The sequence below is a fragment of the Patella vulgata genome, chromosome 4 (assembly GCF_932274485.2).
Source record: "Patella vulgata chromosome 4, xgPatVulg1.2, whole genome shotgun sequence".
NCBI classification, from domain to species: Eukaryota; Metazoa; Mollusca; class Gastropoda; family Patellidae; genus Patella; species Patella vulgata.
Window position 1 is genome coordinate 2,734,914 of NC_065882.2, and position 19,963 is coordinate 2,754,876.

At 35.7% G+C, this 19,963-nt stretch overlaps 1 protein-coding gene across 1 annotated transcript in view; it reads right to left on the minus strand.

Moving 5' to 3' along the window:
• The window catches only part of LOC126819696 (semaphorin-2A), a 115,234-nt gene that overhangs the window by 23,665 nt on the left and 71,606 nt on the right, over window positions 1–19,963 (minus strand). Inside the window, exon 4 of the mRNA XM_050547891.2 lies at window positions 11,984–12,086. Coding sequence (XP_050403848.1) covers window positions 11,984–12,086 — 103 coding nt within the window. The remainder of the gene's footprint in view (window positions 1–11,983; window positions 12,087–19,963) is intronic.

Consider the following 19,963-nt stretch of genomic DNA (forward strand, 5'->3'; position numbering starts at 1 on the left):
GCTTGAGTTAGACATCAAGTTTAAAAAAATTTGACTTTTATATGTAATTTCACATCGAACCTCTCTCCGTTCTGAGTGCTTTAAATTACCATGGCACGCACGCTAGCAAGGGAACAAATTTTGATTTGCTGATGTACAAATTACTAACGAAAAACCTTCCACGATTTTTTTTACAGATAAAACCACGAATAACCCAAGAAACAATTAAATTAAAAGCTAATAACAATTCTCCTGATAATTTACACCTCTGCGACACAGTAACAATTATTGAAATATCTCGGTATAATCAAAGGAATCAATTTAAAGCCTAGTCGTACTTACTCGCATTTTAAAAATTGTCTTTTATTGAAAATAAAATATAGTTTTAAAAGTACATAGCTTTGATGTTCTAATTAAATATAGTATGGGGAGATAACTGGATTTTCTTTTATCTTACATTTATTTGACTCGGGACAGCGTATCTAAATTAGATTCTTAAGTATCTATAGGCCAGGGGATAAAAGTAGCTTTCAACTTAATCTAAATTTTTGTTAGTTAAACTGAAGTGGTGTGTGTTGTGTGACAGTAAGGGGGGGTTGTGGATATTATTTATGATATATAGCCAGTCAATTAAGGGTATTTCTTTGTAAAAGGGGTTGTATTATCAGCCATAAACCAGCCATAACAAGGGATTATAATCCTCAAACACTATTCAGCACACATCTGTGATTAATATTTCTGCTAAATATCCACCTGGTGATCATTAATATAATCTCAACCGTCCCAATTTTTTATTTACCAGGTGATAAATTCTTTCTTTCCCTTTACAGATAGGTGTATTTGACACAAAAGATATTTTACTAACTTGTTGACAGCTTCAAACAAAAAACATGGGATAAAATATCACAAAACCATGGGAATATAAAACAACAAGAGAAAGAGGTGTAAGGTCCACTCAACAAAACTACCTCATTTCTGGGAGAGAGAGATAGAGAGATAGAGAGAGAGAGAGAGTCCACTCAACAAAACTACCTCATTTCAGGGGTAAAGAGAGAGAGAGAAAGAGAGAGGTGCATGGTCCACTCAATAAAAACTACCTCATTTCAGAGAGAGAGAGAGAGAGAGAAAGAGAGAGGTGCATGGTCCACTCAACAAAAACTACCTCATTTCAGAGAGAGAGAGAGAGAGAGAAAGAGAGAGGTGCATGGTCCACTCAACAAAAACTACCTCATTTCAGAGAGAGAGAGAGAGAGAGGGGGGTATAAGGTCCACTCAATAAAAACTACCTCATTTCCGAGAGAGAGAGAGAGGTTGGGGGGGTATAAGGTCCATTCAATAAAAACTACCTCATTTCAGAGAGAGAGAGAGAGAGAGGGGGGGTATAAGGTCCACTCAATAAAACTACCTCATTTCAGGTATAAAATGGAGAGAGAGAGAGAGATACAAGGAGAAAAGGGGTATAAGGTCCACTCATCAAAACTACCTCATTTCAGGTATAAAATGGAGAGAGAGAGAGAGATACAAGGAGAAAAGGGGTATAAGGTCCACTCATCAAAACTACCTCATTTCTGGGATAAAATGAGAGAGAGAGAGAGAGAGAGAGAGAGATGGGGTTTAAGGTCCACTCAACACAAACTAGGTCATTTCGCAAACTGGTTCAATTTTATTTCAATAATTCGCTTGCGCTTGGTGTCTTTGGCAGTGGGAGAAAACCGGAGGACCAGTAGAAAACTCACAAGGTTGGATTGGCAACCCTACACCATGCCACATGATTCAATGACAGAATTTCTGATTTAACACAAGTTAATCATTCAGCCACCCAACCCCCTGAACGATAAAATATACTGTCTTTTTTTATAATTCTTTGATTTTTTCAATAACAAAGGGAGGATAACTAGGGAGGCCAAGAGAAAATGACACTTCTCGTTTTAAAACAGTCCACAGTCTATGGAAATACTATTCTTTTGAATGGCATTTATTAATTAGAACATGGTCAAATAAAACACTATCTATGGATAACAATTACTATGGTAATAAGTAGTTTAATTATCTCCCGATTCTTCACTAAATTTATCATTTTTTTTTGATGGACTAAACACAGGGAGAAGAAATTAATCTTTAACATTTCTTGATGCATTGTCTTTACCTCAAATTAGCAAGATAATGTTTCCAATATGACAATTTTTGGCATTATCCCAATTATAATTTGTGTTTTAACATTTTTTTGCAGATAAATTTAACTGTGTTTATTTGAGTTATCTGGTTTTAATTACTGGTAAGGTTAATTTCTATGAAATTTTAATTTTATTCCATGTAAAGTGGCTGACAGGTAGGCTCTTTAAATCTCGAATGGCAAATACAACTGAAACAAGAGCTGAGGACTTAACCACTCTATGTATTGAAAATATAACAATCGTTGCCTGTATTTAAAGAGAGAGAGAGAGAGAAATGGGGTTTAACATCCACTCGACACAAACTAGGCCATTTCGGGACTAACATATGATTCAATTTTATTTCAATAATTCACTTACGCGTAGGGGTCTTTAGCAGTGGGAGGAAAATGGAGAAAACTCACGAGGTTGGACAGGTGACCCTACTCCTTGTCACGTACAACCAGGGAATCAAAACCCTGCCAGTTGACTCAATGACAAACCGTATGATACAGCGCGCACATGCTAACCATTCGGCCAGCCAACCTCCCCTGTATTTAGATAAGCTTTCTATTTCTATGATGGATTACAATTCTAAAAAAAAAACAAATTCAGTATGGCTTATGTAGAAAAACACTGAATTTTTCCAGATCTTCATGGGTTGGAGTGCTTTATCAGAAAAATCAATTTAAACTATTTATAGATAGGGAGAGTAAAATAATAAATACAAGTTATCAATTTATCATATAATTAGACATTTTAACATGTACGATATTTAAATAATGTGAGTACTGAAGTGTGGAGAATTCTAAACCTGTTTTAATCATAACAAACGAAGACAGGATAGTTTGTAAATGAATGGGTTCGTGTTTCATTTTACATCTTTCATTTCAATGGCGTGTTTTTGTAACCTGTCTAATCTTCATGTGGTTCAATCAACTTATGGTGGTCCGTCTGTTGACACTAGTATACTTCTGCCTTTTTACTTGTCACTCTATATGAATTATAGAAATTTAATGATTTCAAGCCAGGGAAGGATTGGCTAGAATGATACATTTGGTTCTACATAAACCGGTGCCACCTGGTTCTGAAAGAATGGTGCTGCCTCCCTAACCAAATAGAGCCTGGGTTTATTCAGGTGTTGACCCAAAAAATTGCCTTAGAAAAGAGGGAGAGAGAGAGAAAGAGAGAGAGAGAGAGGGGGGCTAACCTCAACTCTGACACAAACTAGGTCATTTTGGGACTGACATATGGTTCAATTTCATTTTATTAATTCAATTGTGCGTTGGGGTCTTTAGCAGTGGGAGGAAACCAGAGGACCCGAAGAAAACCCATGAGGTTGGACAGGTGACCCTACTCCTTGTCACGTACAACCCTATTACATAGACAGGACTTTACCAAACATATCCGTCCATCTTATTATTTACATCAACTTGTATTCAACGGGAACATACAGGAAACTCACATCTGTAAACGTTTACAGATGATTTCTTATGCAAATCATATTTCATAATAAATCTAATTTGCGACGTGTTAACGTGTATTTCCAGATATAAATATATCGTATTCTCAGACCTCACAGACGGTATCTACACTTCTTTACAATGCTTCAAAATGAAACCAGTGTGTATTCAAAGTTAACACCCAAACCGCAGATTAAAGTATCGCCTTCATAGAGATATACCACTAAATTATCCTAAAGTTTTTACGTCAAGATGTGTAAATATTTATCTCAATTCAAGTTGTTCGCAAAATGCAAAAATTAAGCCAAGAAAAACAAAAACCTAAACGATTTTACGAAATACTCAACAATTTGTAGAAAGTAACAAAAAAAATCAAACTCGTAATATAATGAGGATAAACAAATTTAGAAGAATTTGAGAAATTTTGGCAAGTAAAGCATGTTCATATGAATATGTAATCTGGTGTTACATATGGAATGTTAGTAAGACATCTATGTTAAACAAGATGGTTCATCAGTCATCAACATCTTATTGCCCTTGAATATAATTATAACTATGATTAATTGATGAAAATTGTTGAAATAAAATAGGATTTGTCCTCTCTCCAATGTAAACAACATTTATATATATACAGAGAGAGAGAGAGAGAGAGAGAGAGGGGGTTAAACATCCACTCAACAAAAACTAGGTCATTTCGGGACTAACATATGGTTCTAACTTATGTCAATAATTCGCTTGCGCGTAGGTGTCTTTAGCAGTGGGAGGAAACCGGAGGACCCAGAGAAAACCCGCAAGGTTGCACAGGCGAGTCTACTCCTTGTCACGTACAAACTGGGAATCGAAACCACGACAGTTGACTCAATGACAGACCTTATGATACAACGCACACATGTTAACCATTCAGCCATCAAACCCCACAACCTGAGTTGATAGAGTAGGCTTATTAACTCTCTTTAATCAAAGTTGATAAATCCCATCTATTGTACTTGATGTGCCCTTACGATAAATTACCTACGGTATTTTGGGTTAACACCTGATTGTAAAGAGAACCCAAACACGATGTTTACATTTGAAGAGATCTGTAACATCATGTTATCACGACAGTGTTTAATCCCCACCTATATCCTAGTTACACAACACTATTTTATAATAATGATTCAATTATCACATCAACTGTGTGATAAAGGAATGGTAACTGATATAATGGCTTTATGGTCCATGAGTTATATAATATATATGTAAAGTTTGATCATTTATCTGAAGAATAATTTTAGTGGTAAATGTTAATCATATGCAGAAACGTGTGTAATCGTTTCTATAGATCAATGTGACCTGTATGATAAAGGGGAGGGGGCAGGCAGACTTTTGACTCAATGACAGATCTTATGATACAATGTGCAGGTGCTAACTATTCAGCCAACTAATTCCCAGCTCGGATTGGGGGTGGGGGGTGGTGGATGGCCGAATTGTTAGCATGTGCGAGTTGTATCATAAGGTCTGTCATGGATACAACTGGCGTGGTTTCGATTCCCTGGTTGTACATGACAAGGAGTAGGGTCGTCTGTCCAACCTCGTGAATGTGAGCTTTCTCCGGGTCCTACAGTTTCCTCCCAATGTTAAAGACCACTACGCGCAAGTGAAATAAATTGAACCATATGTTAGTCTCGAAGTGGTCTGGTTTGTGTCGATCGAAGTGGAGTTAAACCCCATCGCTTGGGTTTTCTCCGGGTCCTCCGGTTTCATCCCACTGCTAAAGACCCCTGCAAGCGAATTATTGATATAAGATAGAACCATATGCTAGTCCTGAAATGACCTAGTTTGTGTCCAGTTGACCTTTAACCCCTCTCTCTCTCTCTCTCTCTCTTCTCTCATGGAGAGGAAAAGTAGGACATTCAAGCCCCATTTCATATGTATACATCATACACAGCCAATCTTTCACACCAGAAACATGAAAAGAATGCATAAACACACAAGAATTAATTCCACGTTTGTCAGTCATCCCAAAAGTAAATTTCCACCTATTTGATCTTTATTCCGAACACAGAAATCGCTAAAAGCTATTTAGTTATCAAATTTAGTCATAGTTCTCCCTCATCAATCTGATGGAAATATTATCAAAGGGGAGCGAGCTTCACTGTGTGGTTTAATCGTCCATAGAGACACAGACAAATTTTTGAAACATAAAAGTGCATTATCTGTTTTTTACAATCATCTCAGTAGAAGAATTCAGTTAACAGACCATCGACACAAAAAGTAATTTGTTTTTTAAAGAGTAATTTTCCAACCAACTTATATCTCTCCAGACAATTTCTTCAAAGCTTCAACAAGAAAATTGAAAAGTCTAGTTTTCAAAACCAATTTACTGATCTGGTATTCTTGCACTGTCTTTAGTTCATTGCCTATTAACCTTCTTGCGAGCTGAGTCCGCAAAACTCTTTAAGGCGGATCTAAGGCAACACAAATAAAATAAGTTGTTTCTCGGGCACCGCCCGCACGCAAAATTGGTTGTGCGTGCGGCCTATTTATTAGTCTTGATGAAAAATAAAAAATATGTAACGCCCGCCCGAACATCGATAAGCAAGTCATAAAAAGAATATGCCGCATGTATCTACATGCCCCATACGTGAATATCCATTCAAATGTATTAAACTGATTCAGATGTAAATGCTCATTTACGGGTCTTTTTTATTGATATCGAAAGAACCTCCATTTTTGTATCACATGATTTTAATTACCTCCCCTTGTGAACTAGAATTTGATTCGTGTTAAACACCGAAAGTCATTGACAACAATGCAATGTAATTCAATCATTCGATCTTAATCGGCTCATTATTGCCGGCTTCAGTCGGTCCATGTTTGAAAAAATCCTACTTATAAACCAATGAATCATAGAACAGGTTAATATTATAACTTGTGGCTACGAATACGATATGATGATAGTCACCATACCTTAGTCAGAATCTGGGTCATTAGCACATTTAACGGTAGTTTTGATAATCCGGAAAATAATAATTGGATTACACATTTGATGGTTTTCAAAAAAAAAAGAATTTCTGGGGGTGGGGATTCTGGAAAGTGGGGATTCAGCTTTCCCAATACTGTTGTTTGCAAAGGCTTAACAATCCCTGAAATGGTAATCCGAATCAAATTTCCTAACAATGTTATTTGCAAAAGGATTAATAATACATTAATTGACAATCAGCAGCTTTTAACAGATCATCCACCTGTTTTGAATTTATCTTTAATTCAACATCTTGTTACAAAACCCAAATCGAAATACCAGAATTATTCACCCAAGTTTCCACATGCACTGCCACACACTAAAACTAAAACTGTTTCTCTCGTATCTAGTTTACTACAACATGCAACATGTATTATAACTCGAGACGGGTCTGGATTTAATTTAACATTTACCGTTATCATACTCTGATTCAATGACATACAAAATACAGCCAGACACAAAACAGGTTACGACCTTGAATTTCAAGTTGTAGACTGGGCCATTTTAGTATAGGGCAATAGGTCTCCGAACTCTAGTTAAAATAAAAATATGATACCAATTTGTACCAATGAAAAGAGGATTTCCCTTAGTGATTTGTTGCCAGGACTAGAAATGTTAATTAAATCAACAACATATAAACCTGACACACGCAACATGTACATGTACTTTAGTTTGTCGATTGTCCGTGGTTGTTTTTATGGTAATTTACTAGTGAGTTTCCTGTCGACCAACGTCTCACCCTGTATTAAACTTTAATTATTACATAAGTTATGATATCATTAACCATGTTTTCTTTACTCCACCTTAAAACTTTATAATTAATTTTAATCATCAACAACATCCAAACAATTTCAGAAGGGAAAAACCAAAGAAATAGAAACTTTGAAGGTCACAAATGAATGAGAAAGAGAGAGAGGGGGGGGGGGTTAAAGCAATTATGTGCCCATTTTACACAGTCTAGATTCTTGATTCAGACGTGGTTGTCTGTTCCTTACACAGATTCATAGACCACACTTATTATGGTTGGTGAGAGAGAAAGAGATAGGGGGTTTAATGTCCACTCGACACAAACTAGGTCATTTCGGGACTAACATTTGGTTCAACTTTATTTCAATAATTCACTAGCACGTAGGGGTTTTTAGCAGTGGGAGGAAACTGGAGGACCCAGAGAAAACCCATGAGGTTGGACAGGCGACCTTACTCCTTGTCACGTACAACTGGGGAATCAAAACCACCCCAGTTGACTCAATGACAGACCTTATGATACAACACGCACGTGCTAACCATTGGGCCATCCAACCCCCCCATAATGGTGACATCTAAGGTACATATGAGTCAAACAGAGCAGAACGATGTCTGTGACCACACATTCACCCAAACCACAAAATCCCCAAAACAGAATAATATAGGTTTGCAGTAGTGTATCTTAAACCCCATTTCTCTCTCTCTCTCTGCACATAGTGTATTTTGTGGATGAGGTTTGCGTCGAGAGGAGATTAAACCCTATTTCTCTCTCTCTCTGCACATGGTGTATATTGTAGCTGAGGTTTGCGGAGAACGGAGGAATGTTTTATAACCAGGATAAAAACATTGGGTTATTTTTCCACCTGTTTCACCTCTAGTTTTTATAAGAAGGTGATGATAAATAAACTTGTGTATCTACTGAGTACGTATCTATGACACCGTAACTAACCACCATCTTGATTCTGGATTATCTACCGTGTTAACTGGACTGTGTATAATTTCAATAACAAATAATCTCTGATCGTGCCAGCCATCTGTTAACAACGTCAAAACTTTTCATAAAATCTGGTACCGTATCTACGATACCCTAACTAACCACAAACTTGTTTGCGGATTATCCAGCCTGTTAATTTTACTATGACATCTGTTAACACAGTCAAAACTTTGCACGAAATCTGGTAGCATATCTACGATACCCTAACTAACCACAAACTTGTTTGCGGATTATCCAGCCTGTTAATTTTACTATGACATCTGTTAACGCAGTCAAAACTTTTCAAGAAATCTGGCACCATATCTACGACACCCTAACTAACCACAAATTAGTTTACCTATCCTGTTAACGGCACCGCGTGGAGTTTTTGGTAATAACAAATAACCACAGATACTACTAGATAACTTTAAACTAAGTCAAAACTCTTCACAAGCCCGTCTGCTGAAGATATTTAATTAGTTTAATCAGTGGGCCAGACGGTAAAAAAACTATTTCTAGAAGCTAACAAAATAAATGATCAAAGTCAGAAATAAAATTGACCACATCAAAGTGTTTGTCTTCATCTAAAAAAGATTATCTTAAATTTCTTGGTATTAAATTTTGATACCAGACACAAAATCTACATGGGAAAAAAAACATCCTCTATCTTAGAGCAGTTACTGCAAATGTCAACAAATTCTCAGAAAAAAAAAAAAATCTTTATCTACTGAAGACAAAGTCAAACCTTTCGTACTAAACAGCTATAAGGAGGGTTTTTTTCGTATTTTTTGGAAGCCACAGTGGCTAAGTGGGTAAGATGCTGGCTTACTAGTCTGGAGATCTCCCGTTCGATCCCTGCATTGGCCAGGAAAGTTCATCGGAATTTTCCGACGTGGTTTCCCCTTGTCAGTGGTGCAGGACAGAGGGCCTGACAAGGACAGCTGTCTAGTCGTTTGGATGGGACATAAAACATTGGCATGCACGTAAAAAATCCCTTGGCAGGTGGAATTCGATATAAGAGTAGGCCATAGTACCACTGCCCGGGCAAAACTTCCCTCTAAGCACAATGTATGGTGTTTGCCCGTATTCATTAGCCGGAGCAGAATAGTAGGACGTATGCACGTCTTCATTAGACCAGCATTAGGTAGGGTATGCTTACTCTTTCTAGAACATCTGATACCACTTCTCAGTGTTATAATATTAAGGCCTTGACCAATAATTATTTGTAGATTTATAGACAAGCAAAACGGTGCCTGAAACAACAGAAATCTGTTGTTGTTATATGATACATGAATTGAACTAAAGGTTAATGAACACATTTGTCATGTTCTGTTGACCAAATTTAGTAATACCTGCTATCAGAGTGCAAGGTATGGGGTATGTTCCATATTTGGAATCTAGGACTGTGGTCAGTCAGTCTATGATGCAAACCAATTAGGGTGTGGGCACTATGAAAGAAAGTGGGGGGGATAGCATTCGGCAGAACTCACACCACCTGTCATATCAGCCATTAATTACTTATATGTGACAAACGCTAAAAGTTTTTATACAATAAAAGATAGAAAAAGAACCTAAACTGTAGCTATAGTTTTAGTCACGGAAGTTAGGGAACGTGAAGTTTAAAGATCGAATAGTACTACAGGAGGAATAATTTCAAATTTGGTTTCTGTAAAAGAGAAACCTAATTATGCCACTCCAATCATTCACTTTTCTATTTTTAAATACTATGGAATGTTGAGTTTGTCCTAAAATAGTTTATAGGTATAACAGACTAATAAAGTGGCTATCCATTGAAGTAATTGAGGGGAGGTTATGTAAGCAATTGGATCTATTAAATACTCAAAGCCAAGTTACGTAGCGAGACCTAATGTCTCTATGGTCCTTGAACTATCGATAATATCAAACTAGGTAATCTATCTGAAAACTTAAACCCCGGCCTAGAATCATTGTTCAGGTACTTGAGATGCCCTTAAAAAAAACAACCTCGTAATTGAAATACTTGACAGTTTCTTAAATACCTAATTATAAATCAACTCTCGTAAAAAGATATTTTTGAATGGGATGGTCCTTTTTTGTCACTTGAACAAAGCCTAGCAATTATAACTTATAACTTGAAATATATCTTTGTGTTGCAAGTTTGATACACAAAAAGTGAGAGAGAAATGGGGTTTACTTCAGGTAAACCTCTTTCATTTTGATCAAAATAAAGTGTTGCAAGTTTGATACACAATATGCGACTGAATAAACGAAAATATTTTAATTAGCACACCCTTTCTTTTTTCAACTTCAGGTAACCCTGTTTCATTTTGATCAAACTAAAGTGTTGAATTTGGTTGATGTGTTATTTTGATTATCCAAGTTATTCAGCAAATATTGGTGTATTTTCTAATTCTGTTTTTGTTTTGGGTTAACAAGCGGTTGCCATGCACGACACGCCCACATTTTGCAAGAGATGGACAGAGATAAAGGTAAAAAAAGAAGCTATTCTTCATACAATCAGGGGCCATAATTTCGACATGCGCAAATATTGAAGGGAACCAAGATCTTTGGGATATAATCATATATTTTAAGTTTCATCGAAACTGGATCAAAATTATGACCTCTAGAATGTCCACAAGCTAAAATGTGATTTTTCATACAATCAGGGGCCATAATCCATGAAGTCTCTATCCAGTACATGCCAATATAACAAAAGGAACCAAGATCTTTTGAAGATAAACCCATATTTCAAGTTTTGTCGAAATCCGATTAAGAATGGTGACCTGTAGAGTGTTCAGACGGACAGACGGACGGACGGGGACGACGACAATGTGGGTGTATAAAATCTTCCGACTGTGGAACTGTCTGTGATATCTCAACCCGCAAATCTTTATAAAAAAAAATTTGTTTTTATTTAAATCCAGGTGATTTAGTCATCTTAAATTTTGAAAAGCTCATAAAATTCTTTCCTGCTGTACTTCAGATTTAATCCATGAATTAAGAGATCTTGTCATTTTAAATTTTAAAAAATTCACAAAAATTTTAATATATTTGGATTAACAGTTGCACTTAGATTTATATCACTTTAACATCATATCTAGAAATTCAAGGTACTGCTTGATTTCTTTTTCAACCTCTCAGATTAACCTATTAATTTTCTATCTTAAATCCTGCACCAAATTTCCTTTTGGTTTCTTTAGATCTATTTGAACACATGGTCATTTCAATTTAAACATATGACCACTATCAAAATTCTAAATCTAGTTTTAAATGAAATCCACCCCAAATTTCATTAAATATAAACTCCAAATGTCAAGCATAGAACATCTGATACTGTTGATTGATTTTAGTGCAGTGATTGCAATGATGTGTAATTCCGATCTTGTATTTACACAAAAACAAATTTATGGACAAGACATATTGCGCAAAAATCACAAACAGACAAACAATTCAAATAAAGTGAATGGATTCGGGGGCTAGCCGTAAGTGTCCACAGCGCTGTACAGTCCTGGGCATGTAGTGACACAGTTGTCTTAAAAGTAGATTTCTATGCAAGACTATTTCAAAGCCTGCTGGAAAATGACTGGCAAAAATATGGTCCAAGTAAGAACCGTGATTTAGAATGGTCAGTGAATTACTGAAATAATGAAATAGTAAGTGATATACGCGTCGTTTAACAGTAAAACACACTTACATTGAGCCTACATACAGGCTTCCTGATTGGCTATCAAGTTTGAGGTAGCGATAAAAACGGGGTTCCTGTTGGACACCATCTTGGAAAGTAAACGTCTCTAGATCTGAAAAAGAGATCAAATAATTAGCAATCACATTATAAAAACTGGGCAATTATCAAAAACATTGCTAAAACGAAAATCATACGCTACGACGATACACGTGTAGTATCTGTGATGGAAAGCTGCCAATAAATACCAGTAGATCATTGGAATATTTTGGCAACAAACAACGATAATAAATACATTAATCGTTGTTTTAATCTGCCGGTACAATATAAACTAATGAGAAACCATCTGACATCAAATACCGAATACACACGTTGATTACTAAACATGTCATCGTGAATCTCTGCTACAACGCATCAAGACCTTACATCAGGTAAAAACTCACGAACTACATTATCTTAAAAAATAAATAAACACTCAAAAAATTGATCAACATCATAAATAAACTTGTAAAGAACTCCATATTGTGATTCGTTTATATTGTGCACATAAAATAAAATCGAAGCCAAAGTCCAGGACATTTTTTGCATTTATAAATAAATATATACTCCAAAAAAACTCTATGAAAAATAAACAAGGAATATTTATAACAACAGGGTTTAACGTACATTCGATGTCCATTTCGAGACTAACATGTTTCAATTTTATTTTTATAACTCGCTTTCGCATAGGGGTCTTTAGCAGTGTCACGTACAAGCAGGTAATCGAAACCACACCACTTGACTCAATGACAGACCTTATTGTTTCATGCACGTGTTACACCACTAGAACACCCAACACCCCCTTAAGAAAATAAAACCAAAATGTCAACGATATATAATCTTTCAGTTTGGATTCAATAGGATTAAAATGAGGCCCATCAAAAGATTTTACTCAACACTTGTAGGTGGCACTGGTTTGTTTATACCATTCGCAGAGAATGACAAATGTCGGGAGAAATTTTTTTTAGTTCATCATTCATTTGTGAAAACTGAACAGAATTGAACCATTTCTTGACTGATGAAACCACGCTCAGCTGTTTTAAATAAATACACACCAAAAACTTATCAACAATAAATAAACTTGGGACATATCTCTACAAAGAATTTGTGAACTTTTGATGCAATTGCCTGTCTTTTTACATTAAAACAATCAAAGGCTGTGTCCGCAATGAAATTCGCCCCAAACTAATTGCAGAGCAATTTTTTTATTATTAAATTAAATCAACAACAAAGGCCCCACCATTTATTTCACAGTTTGAATTTAAGAAATAGAAAACATCTTGGAATGGTGTGAAATTTCTAAACAAACCCAAATATTGACACAGCTTCTTACGATTTAGACCAATTTAAGTTTATTTATTGTGTTTGAACCGAGATGTTTCTATCAAAGTTCTGAAAATCAGTGTTTAGTTGTTTTTGGCAAGATTATTTATATGGACTTGTCTATAATTTTAGATTGTGACATTAGTTCAAAGATCCAATAAACAGAAGTATTTATAAGAAAATATCGACTCAGCAGCTAAATTCCAATTTACATGTATATGTAAAAAGCAGGAAAATTAAAAAGGGCGTTTTTTCATCAATCATATTCTCCAAATCTGCTTTCCAGATGATCAAGTAATCTGATGTCTTCTATAAATGCGTAAGAATATGAACACACAAAGAGAACTAAAATGTGCAATGCAGTTTCCGCACTGCCAGAATTCTGTAGTTTTTTTTTAAGTTCCAAGCATCAAATTTCAGTCTTTAGTCAAAGTACCTTTGTTTTCATTAAAACTGATATTTTACAGTTAAAGGAGCTAAATAGCTAACATTTGGGACCTAAAAATTCACAAAAGTGGGTCGCAACGCATATAATACTGTAATATGAATGTATATAAACTGATTTACATTTAATGGTTTCTGTTTTTACTCCAATTTCAAATCAGTTATGTTCAGCGAAATAAGTCAGCAATCACAATCGAGTGCAAATTTCTAGCGTCTAGTTATTCTAGTCTACATAACTCCATTTGATTTGGTGCAATGTGTCTAGCCTCGTCCCTCGAGTCTCTCAATACAACTGGGGCTGAAGCGCATTATGGTACACGATTCGTGTACCAATGTTAAAAAAATTATTTTATCTTAAATATCGGATATCAGAGGCTCATCTTTTCCCGGTAAGTTTACATCATCAATGTTGATTTAAATTGACCAATAATTCGTGTTTTCGATGTCGAAGATTTTGGAGGATTTTGAGTTACGGACTTAGGTCCTTTAATGTACCTTTGGTTTTGTATTTGTTATAATTAAAATATTAGAGTTAAGCCTTCGGTTAAAGAACCATTGTTTTCGTTTAAAACTGATATTATATAGTAAAAGTACCTTTAACAGAACACAGTTTTTATAGGAAACAATCATTAGTTTTATTCTAAAAGCACAATGATAACGATAAGAGGATACTTGTCGAAACGTCATGCTTTTAGAATAAAACTAGTGATTTTATCCGATAAAAAATGGGGTTCTGTTAATGTGTTTACCGATCGATCGCTAAATGCCACTCAAAGAAAAGTACCTTTGTTTTCATTAAAACTAATATTATACAATAAGAGTACGCCTTTGTTTTTCTACCAGTTATAATTAAAATATTACAGATAAAGTAGCCTTGTTTCTGTACCTTTGCTTTTTTATTTATCAAAATTGATATTTTCCCCTTAAAACTGTCTCTGAATAACATTGAGACACCATAAATATTTGAATAAAAAATGGAAGGAAAACGTATCTGTAGATACCTTGCTTATTTGGTTCCAATTCTCTAGATTTCCCATGGCGCTAAAAAGAATTTTTTGTGGCGATTTATATATTTTCAGTCAGATATGGTTAATATTGAGTCCAATTCTACAAGTGACAATGACAAAATGCTTTTGTCTCCATGTATTCGATTTGATAGGGGGAAATACTGAGAGGAAATCAATAAAAAATAATCTTTAGAAATAATAAACTTTGATCATCCGTTCAATATTTCAACCATGTGTTGAGTTTTATATCTAGTGTGAATGGTGACCATTGTACACGAGAATAGGACACAGAATCATAAACAACTGTAGAGAGGTTGGAATACAGGAAGTAATGGAACCAAGCGTGAATATGGTACATACTAAGATCTGTGTGAAAAATATAAAACATTTGAGATGTTATCTCGCAGCCTTTCTTGCTTTACACATTACACGCGACACAATTCTAAGATGTCAGACATTGATTAATCAATCAGTATTGACGTTTCTAGTGGTTTACCCACAGTTCTGTGCACCTGACGCCAAAAACTCTCTGTAACAGACCGTTTCATTGGCTAATTTGAGATGTTATTTCGCAGCCTTTCTTGCCTTACACATTACACGCGACACAATTTTAAGATGTCAGACATTGATTAATCAATCAGTGTTGACGTTTCTAGTGGTTTACCCACACATCATGCCAAAAACTCTCCGTAACAGACCGTTTCATTGGCTAATCCCTCACATCATCCAGAACTCAGGTTATATAGCAAATCTTTCAGATTTGAGTGTAGTAAAGACAAGTAAAAAAAAATTTTAACTATAAAAAACGACACAAAATAGGATCTGTGTTTTAATTAGATTGTTCATCCAGATTTTCAGGCGTGGTTCCCCCTTGTCAGTGGTGCAGAGCAAGGACAGCTGTCTAGTCCTTCGGATGATATGAAAAACCAAGGTCCCGTGTATACATTGGAATGCACGTAAAAGATCCCTTGGCAGTTGGGATTCGATATAAGAGTAGGCGATAGTGCCGCTGCCCGGGCAAAATTACACTCATAGCACACTGTATGGCGTATGCCCGTCTTCATTAGCCCAGTATAGGAGCCGAACAGTAGGACCTTGAACCCCATTTCATTTCATTTCATTTAATCAGATTGTTGAACTATGGTCGAAGGGGTAATTTTATGAGCATAATGTATTGTTTGCACTGTCTATGTTTTGTTGCGAAGCTATACAGTTTGGTCTCTTGGCTAATCATAAAATGGTTTTGAATCCCCGGTTGTATGTGACAAGGAGTAGGGTCGCCTGTCCAACCTCTTGGGTTTTCTCCGGCACCTCCGGTTTCCTCCCACTGCTAAAGACCCCTACGCGCAAGTGAATTATTGATATAAAAAAATTAAACCATATGTTAGTCCCAAAATGAACTAGTTTGTGTCGAGGGGACGTTAAACCCCATTTCTCTCTCTCTCTCTCTCTGTCTCTCTCTCTCTCTCTCTCTGTGTCTCTCTCATTATGAATGATTATCACATCAGGAAATAAAATGCTAGATTGTGATTGACCCTAGGTCAATTAATTCAACATTGGAACTAATGAGCACTACATAATGATCAGAAATTATCTTATCAGTAATTTGACGACCATCTTGGCTGATTGTATAAACAGTTTAAGATGGTCAAACATACAGAAATATGTTATCGGCCATCTTAGATACTTTGTTATTATTCACATTACTGGATTTATGATTTCTGGTTGTTTAATGGACAAGGAATCAGGATTCACTGACCATCTGCTACGAACAAAAACATTCAACTGTCTGTAAAAACATGGAATGTATTTACAAGTTATCATACTGGCAATACTATTGCAAAATAGTTTTCTTTGAAAATATACTACTGAAAAACAGTTTTGAAAAACCTTATCTTTGAAAATACTTAAAACAGGACTTGTTAGTTTCATTGGCTTACAGGAGTACATATGATTAGAGTGTGTGTGGGGGGGTAGGCTGTCAAGATTTTGCCCCACACACCTCAAAGGACATGATAAAGCATTCTCTGAATTAAGTTAAGAATTTACTCAACTTTCAATCACTGTTTATGAGAAATATCTTTGATCCAGAAACACAAAACTTTACACATAGTTTCTTATTGATGTATTTGATATATTAAAACAACAAAAGTGTTATAAAGGGCTATATTTTAGTTAAAATAAGGCGAACATTTTTGAGTAAATTCTAAACTTAAGTCTGGGAATGTTTTGTAAACTCGGGGTCTGCTCTCCTTATATCTTCTTCATGTTCCTTGTCATATGTTGTTTGTGCCCCTTAATACATTCATGTTTGTGCCCCTTAATATGGTCTTTCTATATAGGGAATTAATAAAAATTGTTAAATAAATGTATTATGAACTACTGGTTTCATGTTAGTGCCCCTTAATACATTCATGAACAGTGAGAGATGAAGAGATGGAAAAAAGGATCAATTTTATTTTTTATTGGTACTGAATAAAATATGGTCATTCTTTATAGAAACTTAATAACAATTGTTATATATGTATTGTGAACTACTGGTTTCATGTATATAAGTCTATAGGAAATGTAATCTGAAGAGTTTCTACCAATATAATTACAGTGTTCCTTCCTACACAATCAGCGAATAAAAGCACTTCACTTCAATATTTCCCACAATAGTTAGTTTAATTAGAATCACTTAAAGACACACAGTCTCCCTTATTCCAAATACACCTTATTGACAACCTTCTAAAAAAATACTCTCCACAATACCAAGTGACCAGGTTGGAGTGTCAATCCTATGCCAGGTGACCAGCTTGGAGTGTCAATCCTCGAATCACTGTCCAATTCTCATTAAAGATAAGTGCTAGTTAATTGTTCGGTGAAGATTTCTTCACAACTTTGATAAGCATGTTTGATTAAAGTCTGTAGCTTACACATCTTGACCATATGTCGGGTGGAAATCAAATGAAATGAAATGGGGTTTAATGTCCTAATGACCGGGCTAATGAAGACGGGCATAAAACATACAGTGTGCTATGAGGGAAATTTTGCCTGGGCAGCGGCACTATGGCCTACACTTATATCGAATTCCAACTGCCAAGGGATCTTTAAATTGCTTTTCGGGACTAACACGGGACCTCAGTTTTTCATCCCATCCAAATGACTAGACAACTGTCCTTGTCAGGCCCTCCGTCCTGCACCACTGACAAGGGGGAACCACGCCGGACAATCCCGATCGAAAATACAGGGATTGAACACCCAACCTCCAGGCTAGTGAGCCAGCATCTTACCCACTTAACCATGTTTGATCAAATAAGTCTACAGCTCACACATCTTGACCATATGCCCTGTTATGGGTGGGATTTTTTTAACATTGATATATTTGACAGGAGGTCAAAGGTCATGGTCTATGTATGTAGAACATGGGATATCATTTAGATTACTTAGAGAGTGACATAAAACATGATTGTCTTTGTATTTTAACTGAAAAGGTTCCAGCAACCAGACAGTTTGTTATGTTCCACGATCCTTTTCGTAAACAAATTATCTTAAAGCTCTTGAGATCCTGAGCTGGTTTCCAAACAGAGGCTGGTTCTAAAGGGTATTTTAACTTTGTAGTCTGAATGCAATGGTTGGACAAATAACAATGTTTAAAAACCTGCTGATTTGGGGTTTGTTTTTTTTTCAGCTGGCTGATTGGGTTAGTTTAAAATTGCTGACATCAGCCATCTTACTGCATGAGAAAAATTTTTGGTCAACACCCAACCAGAATCGAACCCACCTTGCCTCCAACTTGAGACAAATTTTCTGTTTAGTCAAAATGAAATGAAATGGGGTTTAACGTCCTACTGTTCTGCTCCGACTGGACTAATGAAGACGGCATAGAATTCCAACTGCCAAAGAATCTTTTACAAGCATGACCATGCGTACACGGGACCCAGTTTTTTGTCCCATCCATATGACTAGACAGCTGTCCTTGTCAGGCCCTGCATCCTGCACCACAGACAAGAGGAAAACACACCGTAAAAACCTGATGAACTTTCTCGGCCAACAGCAGGGTTTTAATAGCTCAGGACAAGATGTACTTATATCACCTCTTACATATCTATAGTATTTAAGCAGTTAATCAAATCAAGCTATAAAATAGATGAAATACTTATGTTTTAAATTAAATAAGGTTATGTTTATTTACATATTACCATCAGTATCTAACATAATGTTTGTCTTACTACCTGTAAAATAAACATTACACTTTTTTTCATAGGCTCCACAAATCATTTACAAGCATACATTGTTTATTTTACAAATATCAAGTTAGAACTCATGACCCTAAGTTTTTTCTACCTCGGCAACATGTTTTTAGGTTTATGGAGGATATAACTTCCCAGATCTCCCCGTCTTCCCCAGGCAAGCGCTATGCCATGCCTTGCCTGGAGGATGGGTGTTCACAATTTTAGGTAACCGATATTAGAAGGGATTTGTTTAATTAAATCTGCTTATCCAATCAAACTTTCCGAAGCACATCTTCCCCAGCCAAGCACTATGCCATGCATTAGGAGGATGTCCACAATTTTAGGTTTTTAGTAACCGATATAAGAAGGGATGTGTTTAATTAATTCCTCTCATCCATCCAAACTTTCCGAAGCATGTCTGGAAATGAGGAAACTGACACACGACATAGTATATGACTTCATCGCTAATTTGTAGAATATCGTTTCACAGCTTTTATGAGTTTCTAAGTTTCATTGCTGAAAAAGTATCTCGTTTCCAAATTACATATAAAGCATTCAATTAAACTTAAGTCTTGATAACCAAAACTAAACATTTAACGAATAATGATAAGTGTTAATGCCGATTCTTAATCAAAAAAAGATGGCTTAAATCTAGCCTTTTATTCAAACCTCAAAGATACAGCCATTTTAATTTAGCTAATATTCGGATGACCACAAATTACATAAACGTGTCAGACCAAAGTAAACATCCCTGGCATTTGAGGTTCATAAAAACTAAATCCTCAAAAACTTAAAACTTATAATCTTTAAATGTTTACAAATTAAAGCCAAGATAACATACCGGGTTTTCATTTAAAATAAAATAAATTACGTCAATTGGCATTTCGTGTACATGAAGTTTAAGACTTGTGGGAATGTTTTCAAATTTTCGATGTATTTTCTTTTTAAAATAAAAGGTTGTA